The 25,624-nt window shown below is 38.5% G+C and overlaps 2 protein-coding genes across 2 annotated transcripts in view; one reads left to right on the forward strand and one right to left on the reverse strand.

Moving 5' to 3' along the window:
* Positions 1-25,624, reverse strand: part of SiaT (beta-galactoside-a-2,6-sialyltransferase) — a 73,141-nt gene that overhangs the window by 26,538 nt on the left and 20,979 nt on the right. Inside the window, exons 3-6 of the mRNA XM_071660077.1 lie at positions 20,761-21,014; positions 14,047-14,337; positions 13,459-13,538; positions 10,199-10,420 (exon numbers count right to left, since the gene is read on the reverse strand). Of these exons, the coding sequence (XP_071516178.1) occupies positions 10,199-10,420; positions 13,459-13,538; positions 14,047-14,337; positions 20,761-21,014 (847 nt within the window). The remainder of the gene's footprint in view (positions 1-10,198; positions 10,421-13,458; positions 13,539-14,046; positions 14,338-20,760; positions 21,015-25,624) is intronic.
* The window catches only part of LOC139747584 (exosome complex component RRP45-like), a 137,093-nt gene continuing 132,321 nt past the window's right edge, over positions 20,853-25,624 (forward strand). Inside the window, exon 1 of the mRNA XM_071660022.1 lies at positions 20,853-20,966. The gene's annotated coding sequence lies outside the window, so the exon portion shown is untranslated. The remainder of the gene's footprint in view (positions 20,967-25,624) is intronic.

Genomic DNA, 25,624 nt, shown 5'->3' on the forward strand with positions numbered 1-25,624 from the left:
ATTTCTAGTCCCTGATAGTATGGGGTTTAAGTGTATTGTGGGTGGTGTTTATTTTTGGGATGGGGGTGATGGGTTTAAATGTATGGAGGTGGTGTTCTGTTTGATAGTGAAGGGTTTAATTTTATGGGGAGGGGATGTTCTAGTAAAGATGGTGATGGGGTTAGTGTATAATAGATGGTGTTCCGTCCCTGGTAATGATGGGTTCAAGTGTTTGGTAGATGGGTTTGGGAAGAGAGTGTGGGTCAATTTGTAAAGGTAGATTTGGGTTTTTGTCCTGATAGTGATGGAAAAAGGGGTATTGTGATGTTGGGTTTAGTCCCTGTTTTGTGATGGTTTAAATGTATGGTTCATGTTTCTCTGGTCCCTGATAGTGATGGTTCGTGTATGGAGATTTGGTTTTTCTTTTCCAAAGATGGTTTTGGTTCAAAATTTTTTGGGGGTTTGGGGTTTTCCAAAGGGTAGTGATGGGTTTAATGTAGGTAGGGTGGGGTTTTGTCCAAAGACAGTCATAGGTTCAAGTGTTGGTGGGTGGTGTTTTAGTCCTGATAGTGATGGGTTTAGTTTTTATGGTAGATGGTGTTTTGTTTAAAGTGGGGAGGGTTAAGTGTTTGGTAGATGGGGTTTTTACTCCCTGATAAATGATGGGGGTTAAATTTTATGGTAGGGTCTTATAGCCCAATTTTTTAGTTTATGGTTCAAGGGGTATGGTAGGTGGGGTTTTGTTCCTGAGTGTGGGTTTTAAGTGTAAGGGAGATTTTTTCTAATCCCTGTTTGCCATGGGTTCAAGTGTTAGAGATGGGGTTTTTTAGTCCCGAAAAGTAATGGGTTCAAGTGTATGGGAGATGGTGTTCTAGCCCATGTTGTGGTGGGGGTTAAGTTTAAAAGGGTTGGTGTTCTAATTAAAGACAAAGATGGGTTCAAGGGGTTTGGTGATGGTGTTTTGTTTCCTTTATTTTGTGTAGGTTTTTTTAAATGGGTGATAGATGGTTTTTAGGCCATGATGGATTGGGGTTTAAATGTATGGGAGATGGTGTTCTGTTTTGATAGTGTTGGGTTTTGTTATGGTTGTGGTGTTCTGTCAATGATAGTGATAGGTTCAAGGGGTATGGTAGTGGTTTTTCTTTGTCCCTGAAGTAATGGGTTCACAAAGTAGGGGGATGGTGTTTAGTCCTGAATTATGGTTAAATGTTTTTGGGAGTTGGGGGTTTAGTCCATGATTGTGATAGATCAAATGTAAGGAGATGGTGTTCCTTTGTACCCTGTTTGTGTGGGTTTCTTTTATGTAGATGGTGTTTATTCCCCGATAGTGATGGGGTTTAAGTGTTTGGGAGATGGTGTTCTGTTCCCGGAAATTTTGTGGGTTCAAGTGCATGGAAAATGGTTTTAGTCCATGATTGTGATGGGTTTAGTGTATGGTAGATGGTGTTTTGTCCATTTATAGTGATGGGTTTACGTGTATGGTAGATGGTGTTTAGTATGATAGTGAGGGTTTAGTGTTGGTAGATGGTTTTTTTATCCATGAAAAGTGATGGGTCAATTGTATGGTAGTGGTTTTTTGTCCATGTTGTGATGGATAAAGTGTTTTGTAGAGTTGTTTCAGTCCCTGTTAGTGTGGTTTCAAGTGTAAAGGTTCTTTTTTGGTCTGGTCCCTGAAGTGATGAGTTCAAATGTAATGTTTGATTGTGTTTTTATGATTGGGGTGGTTCAAAAATTTAGGTGGTTTGGGGTTGTACAAATTATAGTGTGGGTTTTTTGTATGGTAGTTTGGGGTTTAGCCCGTTTGTTTATGGATTAAGTGTATTGGGAGATGTTGTTTGTCCATGTTAGTGAGGGGTTTTTGTTTTATGGTTAAAGTTGCTCGGTCCAGTAGTGATGGTTCAAGTGTAATTGGAGATTGTGTTCTATTCCCTGATGGTGATGGTTTCCCCTTTATGGTAGGTGGTGTTGTATATTGATAGGATGGGTTTAAGTGTTGGTAATGGTGTTCTAGTATGGGCAGTAAGGGTTAAGGGTTTGGGGATGGTGTTTTACCAATGATAGAGTTTGGGGTTTTAATGTTGGTAGATGGTGTTTATTTATGATGGTGTGGGTTAAAATGTTTTGGGAGATGGGTTTTATCATGATAGGATGGGTTCAATGTATGGTGATGGGGTTTTTGCCAAAATTAGTGATGGTTAAGGTATGGTAGGTGGTTTTTTTAGTCCATGAGTGATTTGGGGTTTAAATTAAGTAGATGGGGTTTAATCCCTGATAGCCCTGGGTTCAAGTGTTTTGGGAGATGGTGTTTATCATGTAGAATGGGTTTAAGTGTATGGTGATGGTGTTTAGCCCATGATAGTGGTGGGGTTTAAGTGTATGGTATTTTGGGGTTCTAATCTTTTGACAAAAATGGGTTAAGTGTTTTGGGGATGGTTTTTTAGTCCCTGATAGTGTAGGTTTAAGTGGTGATAGATGGTTTTTAGTTGATAGTGATGGTACAAATGTTTGTAGTGGTGTTCTGGGCCCTGATAAGTGGGGGGGTTTAAGGGGTTTTGTCATGTAGGATGGGGTTTAAATGTTTTTGGTTTGATGGTTTTTGAAATCCCTGATAGTGATGGATTCAAGTGTTTTGGTAGATGTTTTTTTAGTCCTGATTGTATGGGTTTAAATGTATGGAGATGGGTATTTTATTCCTGATAAATCTGGTTATGGTAATGTAGATTGGGGTTTTTTAGTCCCTGCAGTGATGGGGTTTAAGTGTTTTAATTTTTTGATGGGGTTTAATGTTAGTGATGGGTTAAGTGTAAGTAGTTGGGTTCTATTCCATTATTGGGGAAAGGTTTTTTTAAGGGGGTTTTATGAAGGAGGGAATTTTTAAATGGGGTTTTTTTGGGGAAATTGGGGGTTTTAAGTTTATGGATTTTATGGGGATTTAAATTTTATGAAAGGGAAAGTGTTATGGGAAAGGTTAAGGGGTTAATGATACTACAAGGTTACGTGAAGGGGTTAATGAAAGTGGTGGTTCGTGTATTCAGATGATGTTTGTAATAATAATTGGGGGTTTTAAGTTAAAGATTGGGGAAGGTTGGGAATGAGTTTATTCCTGAGGTTTTAATGTATGAGGGTTTGGGTTAAATTTTAAAGACATGTGGGGGGAATTTTAAGACAGTTATAGGGTTAAAAGTATGGTTTGATGTGGTTCTTTTGTGTGTGCAAGTGGGGGTTAAGTGGATTTGGTTTATGTGGTTAAGGGTATTTACTGATGGGGTTCAAATTTATGGAAAAATTGTTCCAAATCCCATAATGAGGGGGTTAAGTATGACCCGGGGGGGTTTAAAATATTTTGATTTGGGGTTTAAATTATGAAGGTTGGGTTTAAGGATGAAGGTTTGGTTTAAATGTATGATAATGATGGCGTGGATGACAGGTGCATTTTAAGTGTACTATAATGATGGGTTCAGTGAGATTCAATTATATGACGGTGATGGGTTCAAGTGTATGATAGTGATGGGTTCAAGTATACGACAGGTGGCTTTCAAGCGTATGTCACTGATTCACTTCAAGTGTACGATAGTGATGGGTTCAAGTGTATAACGGTGAAGGGTTCAAGTGTATGACAGTGATATGTTCAAGTATACGACAGGTGGTTCAAGTGTATGTCATCGATGGAGTTCAAGTGTACGACAGTGATGGGTTTAAGTGTAAGACAGTGATGGGTTCATTTGTATGACAGTGGTGGATTGAAATGTATGACAACGATGTGGTTCAAGTATACGACAGTGATGTGGTTCAAGCGTATGTCACTGCTGGAGTTCAAGTGTACGACAGTGATATGGTTCAAGTGTATGTCACTGACGGAGTTCAAGTGTACGACAGTGATATAGTTCAAGCGTATGTCACTGATGGGGTTCAAGTGTACGAGAGTGACAGGTTTCAACTGAACGACAGGTAGGGTTCAAGTGTATGAGAGGTAGGATTCAAGTGCATGACAGGTAGGGTTCAAGTGTATGAGAGGTAGGGTACAAGTGTATGAGAGGTAGGGTACAAGTGTATGAGGTAGGGTACAAGTGTATGACAGGTTCGGTTCAAGTGTATGATAGGTAGGGTTCAAGTGTATGATAGGCAGGGTACAAGTGTATGAGAGGTTGGGTTCAAGTGTATGAGGTAGGGTACAAGTGTATGACAGGTTCGGTTCAAGTGTATGATAGGTAGGGTTCAAGTGTATGATAGGTAGGGTACAAGTGTATGAGAGGTTGGGTTCAAGTGTATGAGGTAGGGTTCAAGTGTATGAGAGGTAGGGTACAAGTGTATGAGGTAGGGTTCAAGTGTATGAGAGGTAGGGTACAAGTGTATGAGAGGTAGGGTACAAGTGTATGACAGGTAGGGTTCAAGTGTATGAGGTAGGGTTCAAGTGTATGAGGTAGGGTTCAAGTGTATGAGAGGTAGGGTACAAGTGTATGAGGTAGGGTTCAAGTGTATGAGAGGTAGGGTACAAGTGTATGACAGGTAGGGTTCAAGTGTATGACAGGTTCGGTTCAAGTGTATGAGAGGTTGGGTTCAAGTGTATGACAGGTTCGGTTCAAGTGTATGACAGGTAGGGTTCAAGTGTATGTCATCGATGGAGTTCAAGTGTACGACAGTGATATGGTTCAAGTGTATGACAGGTAGGGTTCAAGTGTATGATAGGTAGGGTTCAAGTGTATGATAGGTAGGGTACAAGTGTATGACAGGTTCGGTTCAAGTGTATGACAGGTTCGGTTCAAGTGTAATGTAGATGGTGTTCTGGTCCATGATAGTGATTGGTTCAAGTGTATGATAGGTAGGGTACAAGTGTATGAGGTAGGGTTCAAGTGTATGGTAGATGGTGTTTTAGTCCATGATAGTGATGGGTTCAAGTGTATGATAGGTAGGGTACAAGTGTATGACAGGTAGGGTTCAAGTGTATGACAGGTTCGGTTCAAGTGTATGATAGTGATGGGTTCAAGTGTATGACAGGTAGGGTTCAAGTGTATGATAGTGATAGGGTTCAAGTGTATGGTAGATGGTGTTTTAGTCCATGATAGTGATTGGTTCAAGTGTATGAGGTAGGGTTCAAGTGTATGGTAGATGGTGTTTTAGTCCATGATAGTGATGGGTTCAAGTGTATGATAGGTAGGGTACAAGTGTATGAGGTAGGGTTCAAGTGTATGATAGGTAGGGTTCAAGTGTATGGTAGATGGTGTTTTAGTCCATGATAGTGATTGGTTCAAGTGTATGATAGGTAGGGTTCAAGTGTATGATAGGTAGGGTTCAAGTGTATGAGGTAGGGTTCAAGTGTATGGTAGATGGTGTTTTAGTCCATGATAGTGATGGGTTCAAGTGTATGAGGTAGGGTTCAAGTGTATGATAGGTAGGGTACAAGTGTATGAGGTAGGGTTCAAGTGTATGATAGGTAGGGTTCAAGTGTATGGTAGATGGTGTTTTAGTCCATGATAGTGATTGGTTCAAGTGTATGATAGGTAGGGTTCAAGTGTATGATAGGTAGGGTTCAAGTGTATGATAGGTAGGGTTCAAGTGTATGGTAGATGGTGTTTTAGTCCATGATAGTGATGGGTTCAAGTGTATGGTAGATGGTGTTTTAGTCCATGATAGTGATGGGTTCAAGTGTATGATAGGTAGGGTACAAGTGTATGAGGTAGGGTTCAAGTGTATGATAGGTAGGGTTCAAGTGTATGGTAGATGGTGTTTTAGTCCATGATAGTGATGGGTTCAAGTGTATGATAGGTAGGGTACAAGTGTATGACAGGTTCGGTTCAAGTGTATGACAGGTTCGGTTCAAGTGTATGGTAGATGGTGTTTTAGTCCATGATAGTGATGGGTTCAAGTGTATGGTAGATGGTGTTTTAGTCCATGATAGTGATGGGTTCAAGTGTATGATAGGTAGGGTACAAGTGTATGACAGGTTCGGTTCAAGTGTATGATAGGTAGGGTACAAGTGTATGAGGTAGGGTTCAAGTGTATGATAGGTAGGGTACAAGTGTATGAGGTAGGGTTCAAGTGTATGATAGGTAGGGTACAAGTGTATGAGGTAGGGTTCAAGTGTATGGTAGATGGTGTTTTAGTCCATGATAGTGATGGGTTCAAGTGTATGGTAGATGGTGTTTTAGTCCATGATAGTGATGGGTTCAAGTGTATGAGGTAGGGTTCAAGTGTATGGTAGATGGTGTTTTAGTCCATGATAGTGATGGGTTCAAGTGTATGATAGTGATGGGTTCAAGTGTATGATAGGTAGGGTTCAAGTGTATGGTAGATGGTGTTTTAGTCCATGATAGTGATGGTTTTTTTTTTTTTTTTTTTTTTTCATACTATTCGCCATTTCCCGCATTAGCGAGGTAGCGTTAAGAACAGAGGACTGGGCCTTTGAGGGAATATCCTCATATGGCCCCCTTCTCTGTTCCTTCTTTTGGAAAATTTAAAAAAAAAATGAGAGGGGAGGATTTTTTTTTTTTTTCCAAAAGAAGGGACAGAGAAGGGGGCCAGGTGAGGATATTCCCTCAAAGGTCCAGTCCTCTGTTCTTAACGCAACCTCGCTAATGCGGGAGATGGCGAATAGTGTGAAAGAAAAAAAAAGAGGTGCAACTGGAGGGATGTCTGATCATTATCTTGTGGAGGCTAAGGTGAAGATTAGTATGGGTTTTCAGAAAAGAAGAGTGAATGTTGGGGTGAAGAAGGTGGTGAGAGTAAGTGAGCTTGGGAAGGAGACCTGTGTGAAGAAGTATCAGGAGAGACTGTGTACAGAATGGAAAAAGGTGAGAACAATGGAAGTAAGGGGAGTGGGGGAGGAATGGGATGTATTTAGGGAATCAGTGATGGATTGCGCAAAAGATGCTTGTGGCATGAGAAGAGTGGGAGGTGGGCTGTTTAGAAAGGGTAGTGAGTGGTGGGATGAAGAAGTAAGAGTATTAGTGAAAGAGAAGAGAGAGGCATTTGGACGATTTTTGCAGGGAAAAAATGCAATTGAGTGGGAGAAGTATAAAAGAAAGAGACAGGAGGTCAAGAGAAAGGTGCAAGAGGTGAAAAAAAGGGCAAATGAGAGTTGGGGTGAGAGACTATCAGTAAATTTTAGGGAGAATAAAAAGATGTTCTGGAAGGAGGTAAATAGGGTGCGTAAGACAAGGGAGCAAATGGGAACTTCAGTGAAGGGCGTAAATGGGGAGGTGATAACAAGTAGTGGTGATGTGAGAAGGAGATGGAATGAGTATTTTGAAGGTTTGTTGAATGTGTCTGATGACAGAGTGGCAGATATAGGGTGTTTGGGTCGAGGTGGTGTGCAAAGTGAGAGGGTTAGGGAAAATGATTTGGTAAACAGAGAAGAGGTAGTAAAAGCTTTGCGGAAGATGAAAGCCGGCAAGGCAGCAGGTTTGGATGGTATTGCAGTGGAATTTATTAAAAAAGGGGGTGACTGTATTGTTGACTGGTTGGTAAGGTTATTTAATGTATGTATGACTCATGGTGAGGTGCCTGAGGATTGGCGGAATGCGTGCATAGTGCCATTGTACAAAGGCAAAGGGGATAAGAGTGAGTGCTCAAATTACAGAGGTATAAGTTTGTTGAGTATTCCTGGTAAATTATATGGGAGGGTATTGATTGAGAGGGTGAAGGCATGTACAGAGCATCAGATTGGGGAAGAGCAGTGTGGTTTCAGAAGTGGTAGAGGATGTGTGGATCAGGTGTTTGCTTTGAAGAATGTATGTGAGAAATACTTAGAAAAGCAAATGGATTTGTATGTAGCATTTATGGATCTGGAGAAGGCATATGATAGAGTTGATAGAGATGCTCTGTGGAAGGTATTAAGAATATATGGTGTGGGAGGCAAGTTGTTAGAAGCAGTGAAAAGTTTTTATCGGGGATGTAAGGCATGTGTACGTGTAGGAAGAGAGGAAAGTGATTGGTTCTCAGTGAATGTAGGTTTGCGGCAGGGGTGTGTGATGTCTCCATGGTTGTTTAATTTGTTTATGGATGGGGTTGTTAGGGAGGTAAATGCAAGAGTCTTGGAAAGAGGGGCAAGTATGAAGTCTGTTGGGGATGAGAGAGCTTGGGAAGTGAGTCAGTTGTTGTTCGCTGATGATACAGCGCTGGTGGCGGATTCATGTGAGAAACTGCAGAAGCTGGTGACGGAGTTAGGTAAAGTGTGTGGAAGAAGAAAGTTAAGAGTAAATGTGAATAAGAGCAAGGTTATTAGGTACAGTAGGGTTGAGGGTCAAGTCAATTGGGAGGTGAGTTTGAATGGAGAAAAACTGGAGGAAGTGAAATGTTTTAGATATCTGGGAGTGGATCTGTCAGCGGATGGAACCATGGAAGCGGAAGTGGATCATAGGGTGGGGGAGGGGGCGAAAATTTTGGGAGCCTTGAAAAATGTGTGGAAGTCGAGAACATTATCCCGGAAAGCAAAAATGGGTATGTTTGAAGGAATAGTGGTTCCAACAATGTTGTATGGTTGCGAGGCGTGGGCTATGGATAGAGTTGTGCGCAGGAGGATGGATGTGCTGGAAATGAGATGTTTGAGGACAATGTGTGGTGTGAGGTGGTTTGATCGAGTAAGTAACGTAAGGGTAAGAGAGATGTGTGGAAATAAAAAGAGCGTGGTTGAGATAGCAGAAGAGGGTGTTTTGAAATGGTTTGGGTACATGGAGAGAATGAGTGAGGAAAGATTGACCAAGAGGATATATGTGTCGGAGGTGGAGGGAACGAGGAGAAGAGGGAGACCAAATTGGAGGTGGAAAGATGGAGTGAAAAGGATTTTGTGTGATCGGGGCCTGAACATGCAGGAGGGTGAAAGGAGGGCAAGGAATAGAGTGAATTGGAGCGATGTGGTATACAGGGGTTGACGTGCTGTCAGTGGATTGAATCAAGGCATGTGAAGCGTCCGGGGTAAACCATGGAAAGCTGTGTAGGTATGTATATTTGCGTGTGTGGACGTATGTATATACATGTGTATGGGGGGGGGGGGGGGTTGGGCCATTTCTTTCGTCTGTTTCCTTGCGCTACCTCGCAAACGCGGGAGACAGCGACAAAGTATAATAAAAAAAAAATAAATAAATATATATATATATATATATATATATATATATATATATATATATATATATATATATATATATATATATATATATATATATATGTTTATGGATGGGGTTGTTAGGGAGGTGAATGCCTTGAAGAATGTGTGGAAGTCGAGAACATTATCTCGGAAAGCAAAAATGGGTATGTTTGAAGGAATAGTGGTTCCAACAATGTATGGTTGCGAGGCGTGGGCTATGGATAGAGTTGTGCGCAGGAGGATGGATGTGCTGGAAATGAGATGTTTGAGGACAATGTGTGGCGTGAGGTGGTTTGATCGAGTAAGTAATGTAAGGGTAAGAGAGATGTGTGGAAATAAAAAGAGCGTGGTTGAGAGAGCAGAAGAGGGTGTTTTGAAATGGTTTGGGCACATGGAGAGAATGAGTGAGGAAAGACTGACAAAGGATATATGTGTCAGAGGTGCAGGGAACGAGGAGAAGTGGAAGACCAAACTGGAGGTGGAAGGATGGAGTGAAAAAGATTTTGAGTGATCGGGGCCTGAACATGCAGGAGGGTGAAAGGCGTGCAAGGAATAGAGAGAATTGGAACGATGTCGTATACCGGAGTCGACGTGCTGTCAATAGATTGAACCAGGGCATGTGAAGTGTCTGGGATAAACCATGGAAAGTTTTGTGAGGCTTGGATGTTGAAAGGGAACTGTGGTTTCGGTGCATTATACATGACAGTTAGAGACTGAGTGTGAACGAAAGTGGCCTTTGTTGTCTTTTCCTAGCACTACCTCGCGCGCATGCGGGGGGAGGGGGTAGTCATTTCATGTGTGGCGGGGTGGCGACGGGAACGAATAAAGGCAGCAAGTTTGAATTATGTACATGTGTATATATGCATATGTCTATGTATGTATATGTATATTTACGTCGAAATGTATAGGTGTGTATATGTGCGTGTGTGGACGTGTATGTATATAAATGTGTATTTGGATGGCTTGGGCCATTTTTTCGTCTGTTTCCTTGCGCTACCTCGCTAACGCGGGAGACAGCGACAAAGTATGATAGAATATATATATATATATATATATATATATATATATATATATATATATATATATATATATATATATATATATATGCAGGTTGACCGGCCACATTAACATTTCCTTCACATAGTTCTTGCATGATGACCGGCCACAGTAACAGGTTTCACATAGTTCCTGCATGATGACTGGCCACAGTAACCGTTACTTCGCACAGTTCCTGCATGATGACCAGCTACATTAACAGTTGCTTCCTGCATGTGACCAGCCATATTAACCGTTGCTTCACAGAGTTCCAGCATGATGACCAGCCACATTAATCGTTGCTTCACATAGTTCCAGCAAGGTGACCTGCCACATTAACCTCTGCTTCAAAAAATTACTGCAGGTTAACCGGCTATATTAACCGTTGCTTCACATAGATCCTGCATGGTGACCAGCCACATTATCCGTTGTTTCACATAGTTTCTACATGGTGACCGGCCAAAATAACGGTTGCTTCACAAAGTTCCCGCATGGTGACCAGCCACATTAACCGTTGCTTTGCATAGTTCTTGCTGGTGATCGGCGACATTAACCGTTGCTTCACACAGTTCCTGCATGATCAGAGGCCACATCAACCGTTGCTTCACATAGTTCCTGCATAATTACCAACCACAGTAACCGTTGCTTCACATAGTTCCTGCATGATGCCCAGTTACATTAATCGTTGCTTCACATAGAACTTGTATGATGACCAGCCACATTAACCGTTGCTCCACATAGTTCCTGCATGATGACCAGCCACATTAACCGTTGCTTCACATAGTTCCCGCATGGTGACAGGCCATATCAACCATTGCTTCACACAATTTCTCCATGATATACGGCTACATTAACCGTTGCTTCACATAGTTCCCGCATGGTGACAGGCCACATTAACCGTTGCTTCACACAGATCCTGCATGATATCTGGCTACATTAACCGTTGATTAACATAGTTCCCGCATGGTGACAGGCCACATTAACCGTTGCTTCACACAGATCCTGCATGATATCTGGCTACATTAACCGTTGATTAACATAGTTCCCGCATGGTGACCGGCCACATTAACCGTTGCTTCATATAGTTCCTGCATGGTGACCAGCCACATTAACCGTTGCTTCATATAGTTCCTGGAAGGTGACCGGCCACACTAACCGTTGTTTCACATAGTTCCTGCATGATGACCGGCCACATTAACCGTTGCTTCACACAGTCCCTGCAGGTTGACCTGCCGAATTAACTGTTACTTTACATACTTCCTGCATGGTGAACAGCCATATTAACCATTGCTTCACATATTTCCTGCATGATGACCGGTCACAGTAACCGTTGCTTCACATAGTTCCTTTATGATAACCAGCCACATTAACTGTTGCTTCACACAGTTCCTGCATGATCACCGGCCACATTAACCGTTGCTTTACATAGTTCCTGCATGAGGACCGGCCACATTAACAGTTGCTTTACATAGTTCGTGCATGATGACCGGCCATATTAACTGTTGCTCCATATAGTTCCTACATGATATTCGGCTACATTAACCATTGCTTCACATAGTTCCCGCATGGTACAGGCTACATTAACCGTTCCTTCACATAGTTCCTGCAAGGTGACCGGTCACTTTAACCGTTGCTTCACACAGTTCCCGCAGGTTGACCGGCCATATCAACCGTTGCTTCAAATAGTTCCTGCATGATGAAAGGCTACATTAACCGTTCCTTCACACAGTTCCTGCATGGTGACCGGCCATATTAACCCTTGCTTCATATAGTTCCTGTATGGGAAACAGCCACATTAACCATTGCTTCACATAGTTCCTGCATGATTACCGACCACAGTAACGGCTGCTTCACATAGTTCCTTAATGATGACCAGCAATATTAACCGTTGCTTCACATAGTTCCTTTATGATGTCCAGCCACATTAACCGTTGCTTCCTATAGTTCCTGTATGAATACAATCCATCGTTGCTTCACACAGTTCTTGCATGATGACCAGCCACATTAATCGTTGCTTCACATAGTTCCTGTATGATGACCGGCCACATTAACCGTTCCTCCACATAGTTCCTACATGATGACCAGCCACATTAACCATTTCTTCACACAGTTCCTGCATGATCGCCGGCTACATTAAGCGTTTCTTGATATAGTTCCTGCATGATGACCAACCATATTAATCGTTGCTTCACATAGTTCCTACATGATGACCGGCCACATTAACCGTTCCTTCACATAGTTCCTACATGATGACCGGCCACATTAACCGTTCCTTCACATAGTTCCTACATGATGACCAGCCATATTAACCGTTTCTTCACACAGTATCTGTATGATCACCGGCCACATTAACCGTTCCTTCACATAGTTCCTACATGATGACCAGCCATATTAACCGTTTCTTCACACAGTATCTGTATGATCACCGGCCACATTAACCGTTCCTTCATATAGTTCCTACATGATGACCAGCCATATTAACCGTTTCTTCACACAGTATCTGTATGATCACCAGCCACATTAACCGTTCCTTCACATAGTTCCTACATGATGACCAGCCATATTAACCGTTTCTTCACACAGTATCTGTATGATCACCAGCCACATTAACCGTTCCTTCACATAGTTCCTACATGATGACCAGCCATATTAACCGTTGCTTCACACACTTCCTGCATGATGACCAGCCATATTAACCATTACCTCACATAGTTCCCACATGATGACCGGTCACATCAACAGTTGCTTCACATACTTCCTGCATGATGACCCGCCACATTAACCGTTGCTTCACATACTTCCTGCATGGTGACCGGCCACATTAACCGTTGCTTCATATACTTCCTGTATGAAGACAAGCCACATTAATCGTTGCTTCCCATCGTTCCTGCATGATGACCAGCCACATTAATCGTTGCTTCACATAGTTCCTGCATGATGACCAGCCACATTAATCGTTGCTTCACATAGTTCCTGTATGATGACCAGCCACATTAATCGTTGCTTCACATAGTTCCTGCATGATGACCAGCCACATTAATCGTTGCTTCACATAGTTCCTGCATGATGACCAGCCACATTAATCGTTGCTTCACATAGTTCCTGCATGATGACCAGCCACATTAATCGTTGCTTCACATAGTTCCTCTATTATGACCAGCCACATTAACCGTTGCTTCACGTAGTTCTTGCATGGTAACCGGCCACATTAACCGCTGCTTCAGTTAGCTCCTGCAAGGTGACCGGCCACATTAACCAATACAATAGGTCCTTATTTCCTCGTCAGCTAAGCTGTCAACCTTTCTTGCATGTGTCGTCTTGGTGAGAACTGCCACACTCACCACTACGCGCTCACCAAGATTCACTTAATTTCTTCATAGTTTTTCTTTATCTCCAGCAGGGATGGCCGAGCTTGGGGCAACATATGCACCCTAACTTTGGCCTCCTGCATGATACAGAAGAATGTTAAAAGTTAGGGATAGATAGATGGAGAGAGAGAGAGAGAGAGAGAAAGAGAGAGAGAGAGAGAGAGAGAGAGAGAGAGAGAGAGAGAGAGAGAGAGAGAGAGAGAGAGAGAGAGAGAGAGAGAGAGAGAGAGAGAGAGAGATGAAAAAAGTATATTAGCTTCTCGTAGCTGAAATATATGATTATTAAAGGCAATATAAACTAGTTAAAGAAAGATTACGATATTGAAAGACACGATAAAGTCACAGGTGGATGATAAAGTCACAGGTGGATGATAAAGTCACAGGTGGATGATAAAGTCACAGGTGGATGATAAAGTCACAGGTGGATGATAAAGTCACAGGTGGATGATAAAGTCACCGGTGGATGATAAAGTCACAGGTGGATGATAAAAACATTAAGTAACAAGAGATCCTTCCTCTGCGTACCAATCATTAAGGCGGTCTCTCCGGTAATTATATAATAATTAATTTTATTTTCAAGATAACAATAATTATATTGAGAAATATTAAGTTGATAATGAGCTGACCTATAAAATTGCCCAGCTTTGATCCTCTGAGAGCACCAGCGCTGGAGATGATGGCGCAGGTGTTGAAGTAACGGCCCTCCAACAGTGCTGTGCTGGGGAAGTGTTTGGCCACGCCCTCCGAGGTGAAGGGCTGATCACCGTCCCTCAAGGTACGTACGCTGGCACCACGGAACGAACACAAGAGCTGCTCTCTGCTGGGGTGACCACGAAACTTGGCACCTCGATACTTAACTCCATACTTGTTCTCATGCTGTGGAAGACCAATCATGTACACACGTGCTGTGGAAGACCAATCATGTACACACGTGCTGTGGAAGACCAATCATGTACACACATGTTGTGGAAGACCAATCATGTACACACGTGCTGTGGAAGACCAATCATGTACACACGTGCTGTGGAAGACCAATCATGTACACACGTGCTGTGGAAGACCAATCATGTACACACATGTTGTGGAAGACCAATCATGTACACACGTGCTGTGGAAGACCAATCATGTACACACGTGCTGTGGAAGACCAATCATGTACACACGTGCTGTGGAAGACCAATCATGTACACACGTGCTGTGGAAGACCAATCATGTACACACATGTTGTGGAAGACCAATCATGTACACACGTGCTGTGGAAGACCAATCATGTACACACATGTTGTGGAAGACCAATCATGTACACACGTGCTGTGGAAGACCAATCATGTACACACGTGCTGTGGAAAACCAATCATGTACACACGTTCTGTGGAAGACCAATCATGTACACACGTGCTGTGGAAGACCAATCATGTACACACGTGCTGTGGAAGACCAATCATGTACACACATGTTGTGGAAGACCAAAAATGTACACACGTGCTGTGGAAGACCAATCATGTACACACGTGCTGTGGAAGACCAATCATGTACACAGTGCTGTGGAAGACCAATCATGTACACACGTGCTGTGGAAGACCAATCATGTACACACGTGCTGTGGAAGACCAATCATGTACACACGTGCTGTGGAAGACCAATCATGTACACACGTGCTGTGGAAGACCAATCATGTACATACGTGCTGTGGAAGACCAATCATGTACACACGTGCTGTGGAAGACCAATCATGTACACACGTGTTGTGGAAGACCAATCATGTACACACGTGCTGTGGAAGACCAATTATGTACACACGTGCTGTGGAAGACCAATCATGTACACACGTGCTGTGGAAGACCAATCATGTACAAACGTGCTGTGGAAGACCAATCATGTACACACGTGCTGTGGAAGACCAATCATCTACACACGTGCTGTGAAAGACCAATCATGTACACACGTGCTGTGGAAGACCAATCATGTACACACGTGCTGTGGAAGACCAATCATGTACACACGTGCTGTGGAAGACCAATCATGTACACACGTCCTGTGGAAGACCAATCATGTACACACGTGCTGTGGAAGACCAATCATGTACACACGTGCTGTGGAAGACCAATCATGTACACACATGTTGTGGAAGACCAATCATGAACACATATGTTGTGGAAGACCAATCATGTACACACGTATTGTGGAATACCAATCATGTACACACGTGCTATGGAAAACCAATCATGTACACACGTATTGTGGAATACCAATCATGTACACACGTGCTATGGAAAACCAATCATGTACACACGTATTGTGGAAGACCAATCATGTACACACGTGCTGTGGAAGACCAATCATGTACACACGTGCTGTGGAAGACCAATCATGTACACACGTATTGTGGAAGACCAATCATGTACACACGTGCTGTGGAAGACCAATCATGTACACACGTGCTGTGGAAGACCAATCATGTACACACGTGTTGTGGAAGACCAATCATGTACACACGTGGTGTGGAACCCGAATCATGTACACACATGTTGTGGAAGACCAATCATGTACACACGTGCTGTGGAAGACCAATCATGTACACACGTGTTGTGGAAGACCAATCATGTACACACGTGCTGTGGAACCCGAATCATGTACACACATGTTGTGGAAGACCAATCATGTACACACGTGCTGTGGAAGACCAATCATGAACACACGCGCTGTGGAAGACCAATCATGTACACACGTGCTGTGGAAGACCAATCATGAACACACGTGTTGGAAGACCAATCATGTACACACGTGTTGTGGAAAACCAATCATGTACACACGCGCTGTGGAAGACCAATCATGTACACACGTGCTGTGGAAGACCAATCATGAACACACGTGTTGGAAGACCAATCATGTACACACGTGTTGTGGAAGACCAATCATGAACACACATGTTGTGGAAGACCAATCATGTACACACGTGTTGTGGAAAACCAATCATGTACACACGTATTGTGGAAGACCAATCATGTACACACGTGTTGTGGAAGACCAATCATGTACACACACGTTGTGGAAGACCAATTATGTACACACGTGTTGTGGAAGACCAATCATGAACACACGTGTTGGAAGACCAATCATGTACACACGTGTTGTGGAAAACCAATCATGTACACACGTATTGTGGAAGACCAATCATGAACACACGTGTTGGAAGACCAATCATGTACACACGTATTGTGGAAGACCAATCATGTACACACGTATTGTGGAAGACCAATCATGAACACACGTGTTGGAAGACCAATCATGTACACACGTGTTGTGGAAAACCAATCATGCACACACGTATTGTGGAAGACCAATCAGTAACACACGTTTGGAAGACCAATCATTACACACTATTGGAAGACCAATCATGTACACACGTATTGTGAAACCAATCATGTAACACGTATTGTGAAACCAATCATGTACAAACTGCTTGTGGAAACCAATCATGACACAACTGTTGAAGACCAATCATTACAATTAAGACAATCTCATTACAACAGTAAGTCTTGCAACCAATCATGTACAACGTGTGAAGACCAATCATTACAAGTTTGAAACTCAATCATGTACACACGTTCTGTTGAAGACCAATCATGTACACACGTCTTGTGGAACCAATATTAAACATTGTACCAATCATGTACACACTCTGTGGAAGACCATCATTCAATAACAACCGCTGTGAAGACCAATCATTACCACTGATTGGAAGACCATTCATGTACAAAACTTGATAACCATCATGTAACCACCTTGTAAAGAAATCATTCATATCAACGTTTGTGAAAGACAAATCAGTTACACAGTTGTCATATTGAAAATCCATCATTACACTAACAGATAAACCATTCATTACAACACGTTGAAGACATATTCCATATCTATGAAGATAACCTTCATTACAATGATAGTGAAACCAATTCATGTACATATGTGATAAATCCATTCATTACAACTATAAGACAATCCATTATCAAAATATGAAGACAATCCTTCATTACAAAAACCTTCATTGAAGACCTTCATTACAATCTTGGAAACCATCATTACAACTTATATAGGAAAGACCTTCATTATCAATAGTAAACCATCATTAAACATTGTACATAAAAGTTTGCGATTACCAATTCAAATAACTCATTTAACAATCATTACAATAATCTTGAAACAAATATAGTAACACTTATTGTGAGAAAAGAACCAATCATAAACATTGAAGAAATCATTACACACGTATGTGATACCAATCCTTACATTATGAACACACGTATGGAAAGACCAATCATTACACATATTGTAAGACAACAGTACACCGTGTTTAAGACACAAATCCATTACAACTATAATATAAGAACAATCTTCATACAATAACGATCCTGTTGAAGACCAATCATGTAAACACTTTGTGAAGACATCATGTACACCACTTCTGTGAAGTACCAATCCATCACAAACGCGCTGTTGAAGACCAATCATGTACACACGTGCTGTGGAACACCAATCATGTACACACTTGTGCTGTAGAACACTATATCAGATAAATCCTTCAAAATTATCAATATATAAAATAAATCCTTCATTATCAATATATCAGATAAATCCTTCATACTTATCAATATATAAGATAAATCCTTCATTATCAATATATAAGATAAATCCTTCATTATCAATATATAAGATAAATCCTTCATTATCAATATACAAGATAAATTCTTCATTATCAATATACAAGATAAATCCTTCATTATCAATATATAAGATAAATCCTTCATTATCAATATATAAGATAAATCCTTCATACTTATCAATATATAAGATAAATCCTTCATTATCAATATATAAGATAAATCCTTCATTATCAATATATAAAATAAATCCTTCATTATCAATATATAAAATAAATCCTTCATTATCAATATATCAGATAAATCCTTCATACTTATCAATATATAAGATAAATCCTTCATTATCAATATATAAGATAAATCCTTCATTATCAATATATAAGATAAATCCTTCATTATCAATATACAAGATAAATCCTTCATTATCAATATATAAAATAAATCCTTCATTATCAATATATCAGATAAATCCTTCATACTTATCAATATATAAGATAAATCCTTCATTATCAATATATAAGATAAATCCTTCATTATCAATATACAAGATAAATTCTTCATTATCAATATACAAGATAAATCCTTCATTATCAATATATAAGATAAATCCTTCATTAACAATATATAAGACACATCCTTCATTATCAATATATAGGATAAATCCTTCATTATCAATATATAAGATAAATCCTTCATTATCAATATATAAGATAAATCCTTCATTATCAATATACAAGATAAATTCTTCATTATCAATATACAAGATAAATCCTTCATTATCAATATATAAGATAAATCCTTCATTATCAATATATAAGATAAATCCTTCATTATCAATATACAAGATAAATTCTTCGTTATCAATATACAAGATAAATCCTTCATTATCAATATATAAGATAAATCCTTCATTATCAATATACAAGATAAATTCTTCATTATCAATATACAAGATAAATCCTTCATTATCAATATATAAGATAAATCCTTCATTATCAATATACAAGATAAATCCTTCATTATCAATATATAAGATAAATTCTTCATTATCAATATACAAGATAAATCCTTCATTATCAATATATAAGATAAATCCTTCATTATCAATATACAAGATAAATCCTTCATTATCAATATATGAGATAAATCCTTCATTAACAATATATAAGACACATCCTTCATTATCAATATATAGGATAAATCCTTCATTATCAATAAATAAGATAAATTCTTCATTATCAATATATATAAATCCTTCATTATCAATTATAGATAAATCCTTTATTATCAATATATAGGATAAATCCTCTTCATTATCAATATATAGGATAAATCCTTCATTAACAATATATAAGACACATCCTTCATTATCAATATATAGGATAAATCCTTCATTATCAATATATAAGATAAATCCTTTATTATCAATATATAAGATAAATCCTTCATTATCAATATATAAGATAAATCCTTCATTATCAATATATAAGATAAATCCTTCATTATCAATATATAAGATAAATCCTTCATTATCAATATATAAGATAAATCCTTTATTATCAATATATAAGATAAATCCTTTATTATCAATAAATCCTTTATCATATAAGATAAATCCTTCATTATCAATATATAAGATAAATCCTTCATTATCAATATATAAGATAAATCCTTCATTATCAATATATAAGATAAATCCTTCATTAACAATATATAAGATAAATCCTTCATTATCAATATACAATATAAATCCTTCATTATCAATATATAAGATAAATCCTTCATTATCAATATATAAGATAAATCCTTCATTAACAATATATAAGATAAATCCTTCATTATCAATATACAATATAAATCCTTCATTATCAATATATATGATAAATCCTTCATTACCAATATATAATATAAATCCTTCATTATCAATATATAAGATAAATCCTTCATTAACAATATATAAGATAAATCCTTCATTATCAATATACAATATAAATCCTTCATTATCAATATATATGATAAATCCTTCATTATCAATATATAAGATAAATCCTTCATTATCAATACATAATATAAATCTTTCATTATCAATATATAAGATAAATCCTTCATAATTACCAATATATAAGATAAATCTTCCAATATCAATATATAAGATAAATCCTTCAGTTTGAATATATGGGATAAATCTTGTATTATCAATCCATAAGATAAATTCTTCATTATCAAAGTATAAGATAAATCTTTCATTTTGAATGTAAGATAAATCCTTTATAATCAATACATAAGATGAATCCTTCATAATTATTAATATATAATTCCTTTATAACTATCAATATATAAGATAATCTTTCATTATCATTATCATTTTACCTTCTCTTACAAATGATTGTCTTAGTGTTTTATTCATTATCAGAGGTCATGTCATGTTAATAATTTGAGTTAACAAATAAAACGATCACATGATAGTTGACCATTAACCTGACCCACAACATTCTCACTAACCTCAACAGGTCATGTGGCTACAAGCCAACAGCTTTCTTGTTACTGCATTCCTCTATGTTCCATCGGGTCTCTCTCTCTCTCTCTCTCTCTCTCTCTCTCTCTCTCTCTCTCTCTCTCTCTCTCTCTCTCTCTCTCTCACCTTAAAGAGAATATTTCCCCCGTCCATTTGTGCAGTGCGCAGGTGTACAGTGAGAGCCATCTTGTGTTTCTCTATTGCCTTCCTCAGTTGTTGTGTCGTCATGGTTGTGGTGGAGGTCGTGGTCACGTTGGGCGTCTGTGTCGGCCCCTCACCACCAGCGGCGGCGGCCACAGCTGGGGGCGGCGGGGGAGGTCCGTCCAAGAAGCGTGAGTGGAATCTGGGTTTGCCGGGTCGCACTTCGATCTCCTGGATGTCTGAAAGTAACAAATGGCAAGACTTAAGCCAAATGACTTATTGACTGAATGACAAGTTGTAGATGTAAGCAATAAGGAAACATAACACTGAACACTACATCATTAGCAATAAGGAAACAACACTGCACACTACAACATCATTAGCAATAAGGAAACATAACACTGCACACTACAACATCATTAACAATAAGGAAACATAACACTGCACACTACAACATCCTTAACAATAAGGAAACATAACACTGTACACTACAACATTGACAGTAAGGAAACATAACACTGCACACTACAACATCCTTAACAATAAGGAAACATAACACTACACACTACATCATTAACAGTAAGGAAACATAACAATGCACACTACAACATCACTAACAATAAGGAAACATAACACTGCACACTACAACATTAACAGTAAGGAAACATAACACTGCACACTACAACATCATTAACAGTAAGGAAACATAACACTGCACACTACATCATTAACAGTAAGGAAACATAACACTGCACAATACAACATCCTTAACAATAAGGAAACATAACACTGCACACTACATCATTAACAGTAAGGAAACATAACACTGCACACTACAACATCATTAACAGTAAGGAAACATAACACTGCACACTACATCATTAACAGTAAGGAAACATAACACTGCACAATACAACATCCTTAACAATAAGGAAACATAACACTGCACAAAACAACATTAACAGTAAGGAAACATAACACTGCACAATACAACATCCTTAACAATAAGGAAACATAACACTGCACACTCCATCATTAACAGTAAGGAAACATAACACTGCACACTACAGCATTAACAGTAAGGAAACATAACAATGCACACTACAACATCACTAACAAAAAGGAAACATAACACTGCACACTACATCACTAACAATAAGGAAACATAACACTGCACACTACAACATTAACAGTAAGGAAACATAACACTGCACACTACAACATCATTAACAGTAAGGAAACATAACACTGCACACTACATCATTAACAGTAAGGAAACATAACACTGCACAATACAACATCCTTAACAATAAGGAAACATAACACTGCACACTACATCATTAACAGTAAGGAAACATAACACTGCATACTACAACATCATTAACAGTAAGGAAACATAACACTGCACACTACATCATTAACAGTAAGGAAACATAACACTGCACAATACAACATCCTTAACAATAAGGAAACATAACACTGCACAAAACAACATTAACAGTAAGGAAACATAACACTGCACAATACAACATCCTTAACAATAAGGAAACATAACACTGCACACTCCATCATTAACAGTAAGGAAACTTAACACTGCACACTACAGCATTAACAGTAAGGAAACATAACAATGCACACTACAACATCACTAACAAAAAGGAAACATAACACTGCACACTACATCATTAACAGTAAGGAAACATAACACTGCACACTACAACATCATAAACAGTAAGGAAACATGACACTGCACACTACAACATCCTTAACAATAAGGAAACATAACACTGCACACTACATCATTAACAGTAAGGAAACATAACACTGCACACTACAACATCATCAACAGTAAGGAAACATAACACTGCACATTACATCATTAACAGTAAGGAAACATAACACTGCACAATACAACATCCTTAACAATAAGGAAGCATAGCACTGCACAATACAACATCATTGACAATAAGTAAACATGACAATTCACACTACAAAAACCTTAAAAAAAAGGAAACACAACAATTCACACTACAACATCCTCAACAGTAAGGAAACATTGCACTGCACACTACAACATCATTAACAATAAGGAAACATAACAATGGACACTACAACATCATTAACAATAAGGAGACATAATACTGCACACTACAACATCATTAACAGAAAGGAAACATAACACTGCACTCTATATCATTAACAATAAGGAAAAATAACACTGCACACTACATCATTAACAATAAGGAAACATAAGAATGCACACTACAACATCATTAACAATAAGGAAACATAACACTACACACTACAACATCATTAACAGTAAGGCAACATAACACTGCACACTACAACATCATTGACAGTAAGTAAACATAACAATGCACACTACAACACCCTTAAAAATAAGGAAACAACAATGCACACTACAACATCCTCAACAATAAGGAAACATTGCACTGCACACTACACCATCATTAACAGAAAGGAAACATAACACTGCACTCTACAACATCATTAACAATAAGGAAACATAACACTGCACACTATAACATCATTAACAGTAAGGAAACATGACACTGCACACTACAACATCCTTAACAATAAAGAAACATAACACTGCACACTGCGTCATTAACAATAAGGTAACATAACAATGCACAGTACAACATCACTAACAATAAGGAAACATAACACAGCACACTACATCATTAACAGTGAGGAATTGTAACAATGCACACTACAACATCATTAACAAAAAGGAAACATAACACTGCACACTACAACATCATTGACAGTAAGTAAACATAACAATGCACACTACAACACCCTTAAAAATAAGGACACACAACAATGCACACTACAACATCATTAACAATAAGGAAACATAACACTGCAAACTACAGCATGATTGACAATAAGGAAGCATAACAATGCACACTACAACATCATTAACAATAAGGAAACATGACACTGCACACTACAATATCCTTAACAACAAGGAAACATAACACTGCACACTACAACATCATTAACAATAAGGAAACACAACAATGCACTCTACAACATCATTAACAATAAGGAAACATAACAATGGACACTACAACATCATTAACAATAAGGAAACATAAGAATGCACACTACAACATCATTAACAATAAGGAAACACAACAATGCACACTACAACATCATTAACAAAAAGGAGACATAACACTACACACTACATTATTAACAATAAGGAGAATAACACTGCACACTACAACATCCTTAACAATAAGGAAACACAACAATGCACACTACAACATCATTAACAATAAGGAAACATAACACTGCACACTACAACATCATTAACAATAAGGAAACACAACAATGCACTCTACAACATCATTAACAATAAGGAAACATAAGAATGCACACTACAACATCATTAACAATAAGGAGACATAACACTGCACACTACAACATCATTAACAATAAGGAGACATAACACTGCACACTACAACATCCTTAACATTAAGGAAACACAACAATGCACACTACAACATCATTAACAATAAGGAAACATAACACTGCACACTACAACATCATTAACAATAAGGAGACATAACACTGCACACTACAACATCCTTAACAATAAGGAAACACAACAATGCACACTACAATATCATTAACAATAAGGAAACACAACAATGCACGCTACAACATCATTAACAATAAGGAAACACAACAATGCACTCTACAACATCATTAACAATAAGGAAACATAACAATGGACACTACAACATAACAATAAGGAAACACAACAACGCACTCTACAACATCATTAACAATAAGGAAACATAACAATGGACACTACAACATCATTAACTATAAGGAAACATAAGAATGCACACTACAACATCATTAACAATAAGGAGACATAACACTGCACACTACAACATCATTAACAATAAGGAGACATAACACTGCACACTACAACATCCTTAACAATAAGGAAACACAACAATGCGCACTACAACATCATTAACAATAAGGAAACATAACACTGCACACTACAACATCATTAACAATAAGGAGACATAACACTGCACACTACAACATCCTTAACAATAAGGAAACACAACAATGCACACTACAACATCATTAACAATAAGGAAACATAACAATGGACACTACAACATCATTAACAATAAGGACACATAAGAATGCACACTACAACATCATTAACAATAAGGAAACACAACAATGCACTCTACAACATCATTAACAATAAGGAAACATAACAATGGACACCACAACATCATTAACAATAAGGAAACACAACAATGCACACTACAACATCATTAACAATAAGGAGACATAACACTGCACACTACAACATCATTAACAATAAGGAAACATAACAATGGACACTACAACATCATTAACAATAAGGAGACATAATCCTGCACACTACAACATCATTAACAGAAAGGAAACATAACACTGCACTCTACAACATCATTAACAATAAGGAAACATAAGAATGCACACTACAACATCATTAACAATAAGGAAACACAACAATGCACACTACAACATCATTAACAATAAGGAAACATAACAATGCACACTACAACATCATTAACAATAAGGAAACACAACAATGCACACTACAACATCATTAACAATAAGGAAACATAAGAATGCACACTACAACATCATTAACAATAAGGAAACATAACAATGCACACTACAACATCATTAACAATAAGGAAACATAACAATGCACACTACAACATCATTAACAATAAGAGACACAACAATGCACACTACAACATCATTAACAATAAGGAAACATAAGAATGCACACTAC

Source organism: Panulirus ornatus, chromosome 69 (genome assembly GCF_036320965.1).
Source record: "Panulirus ornatus isolate Po-2019 chromosome 69, ASM3632096v1, whole genome shotgun sequence".
Taxonomy (NCBI): domain Eukaryota; kingdom Metazoa; phylum Arthropoda; class Malacostraca; order Decapoda; family Palinuridae; genus Panulirus; species Panulirus ornatus.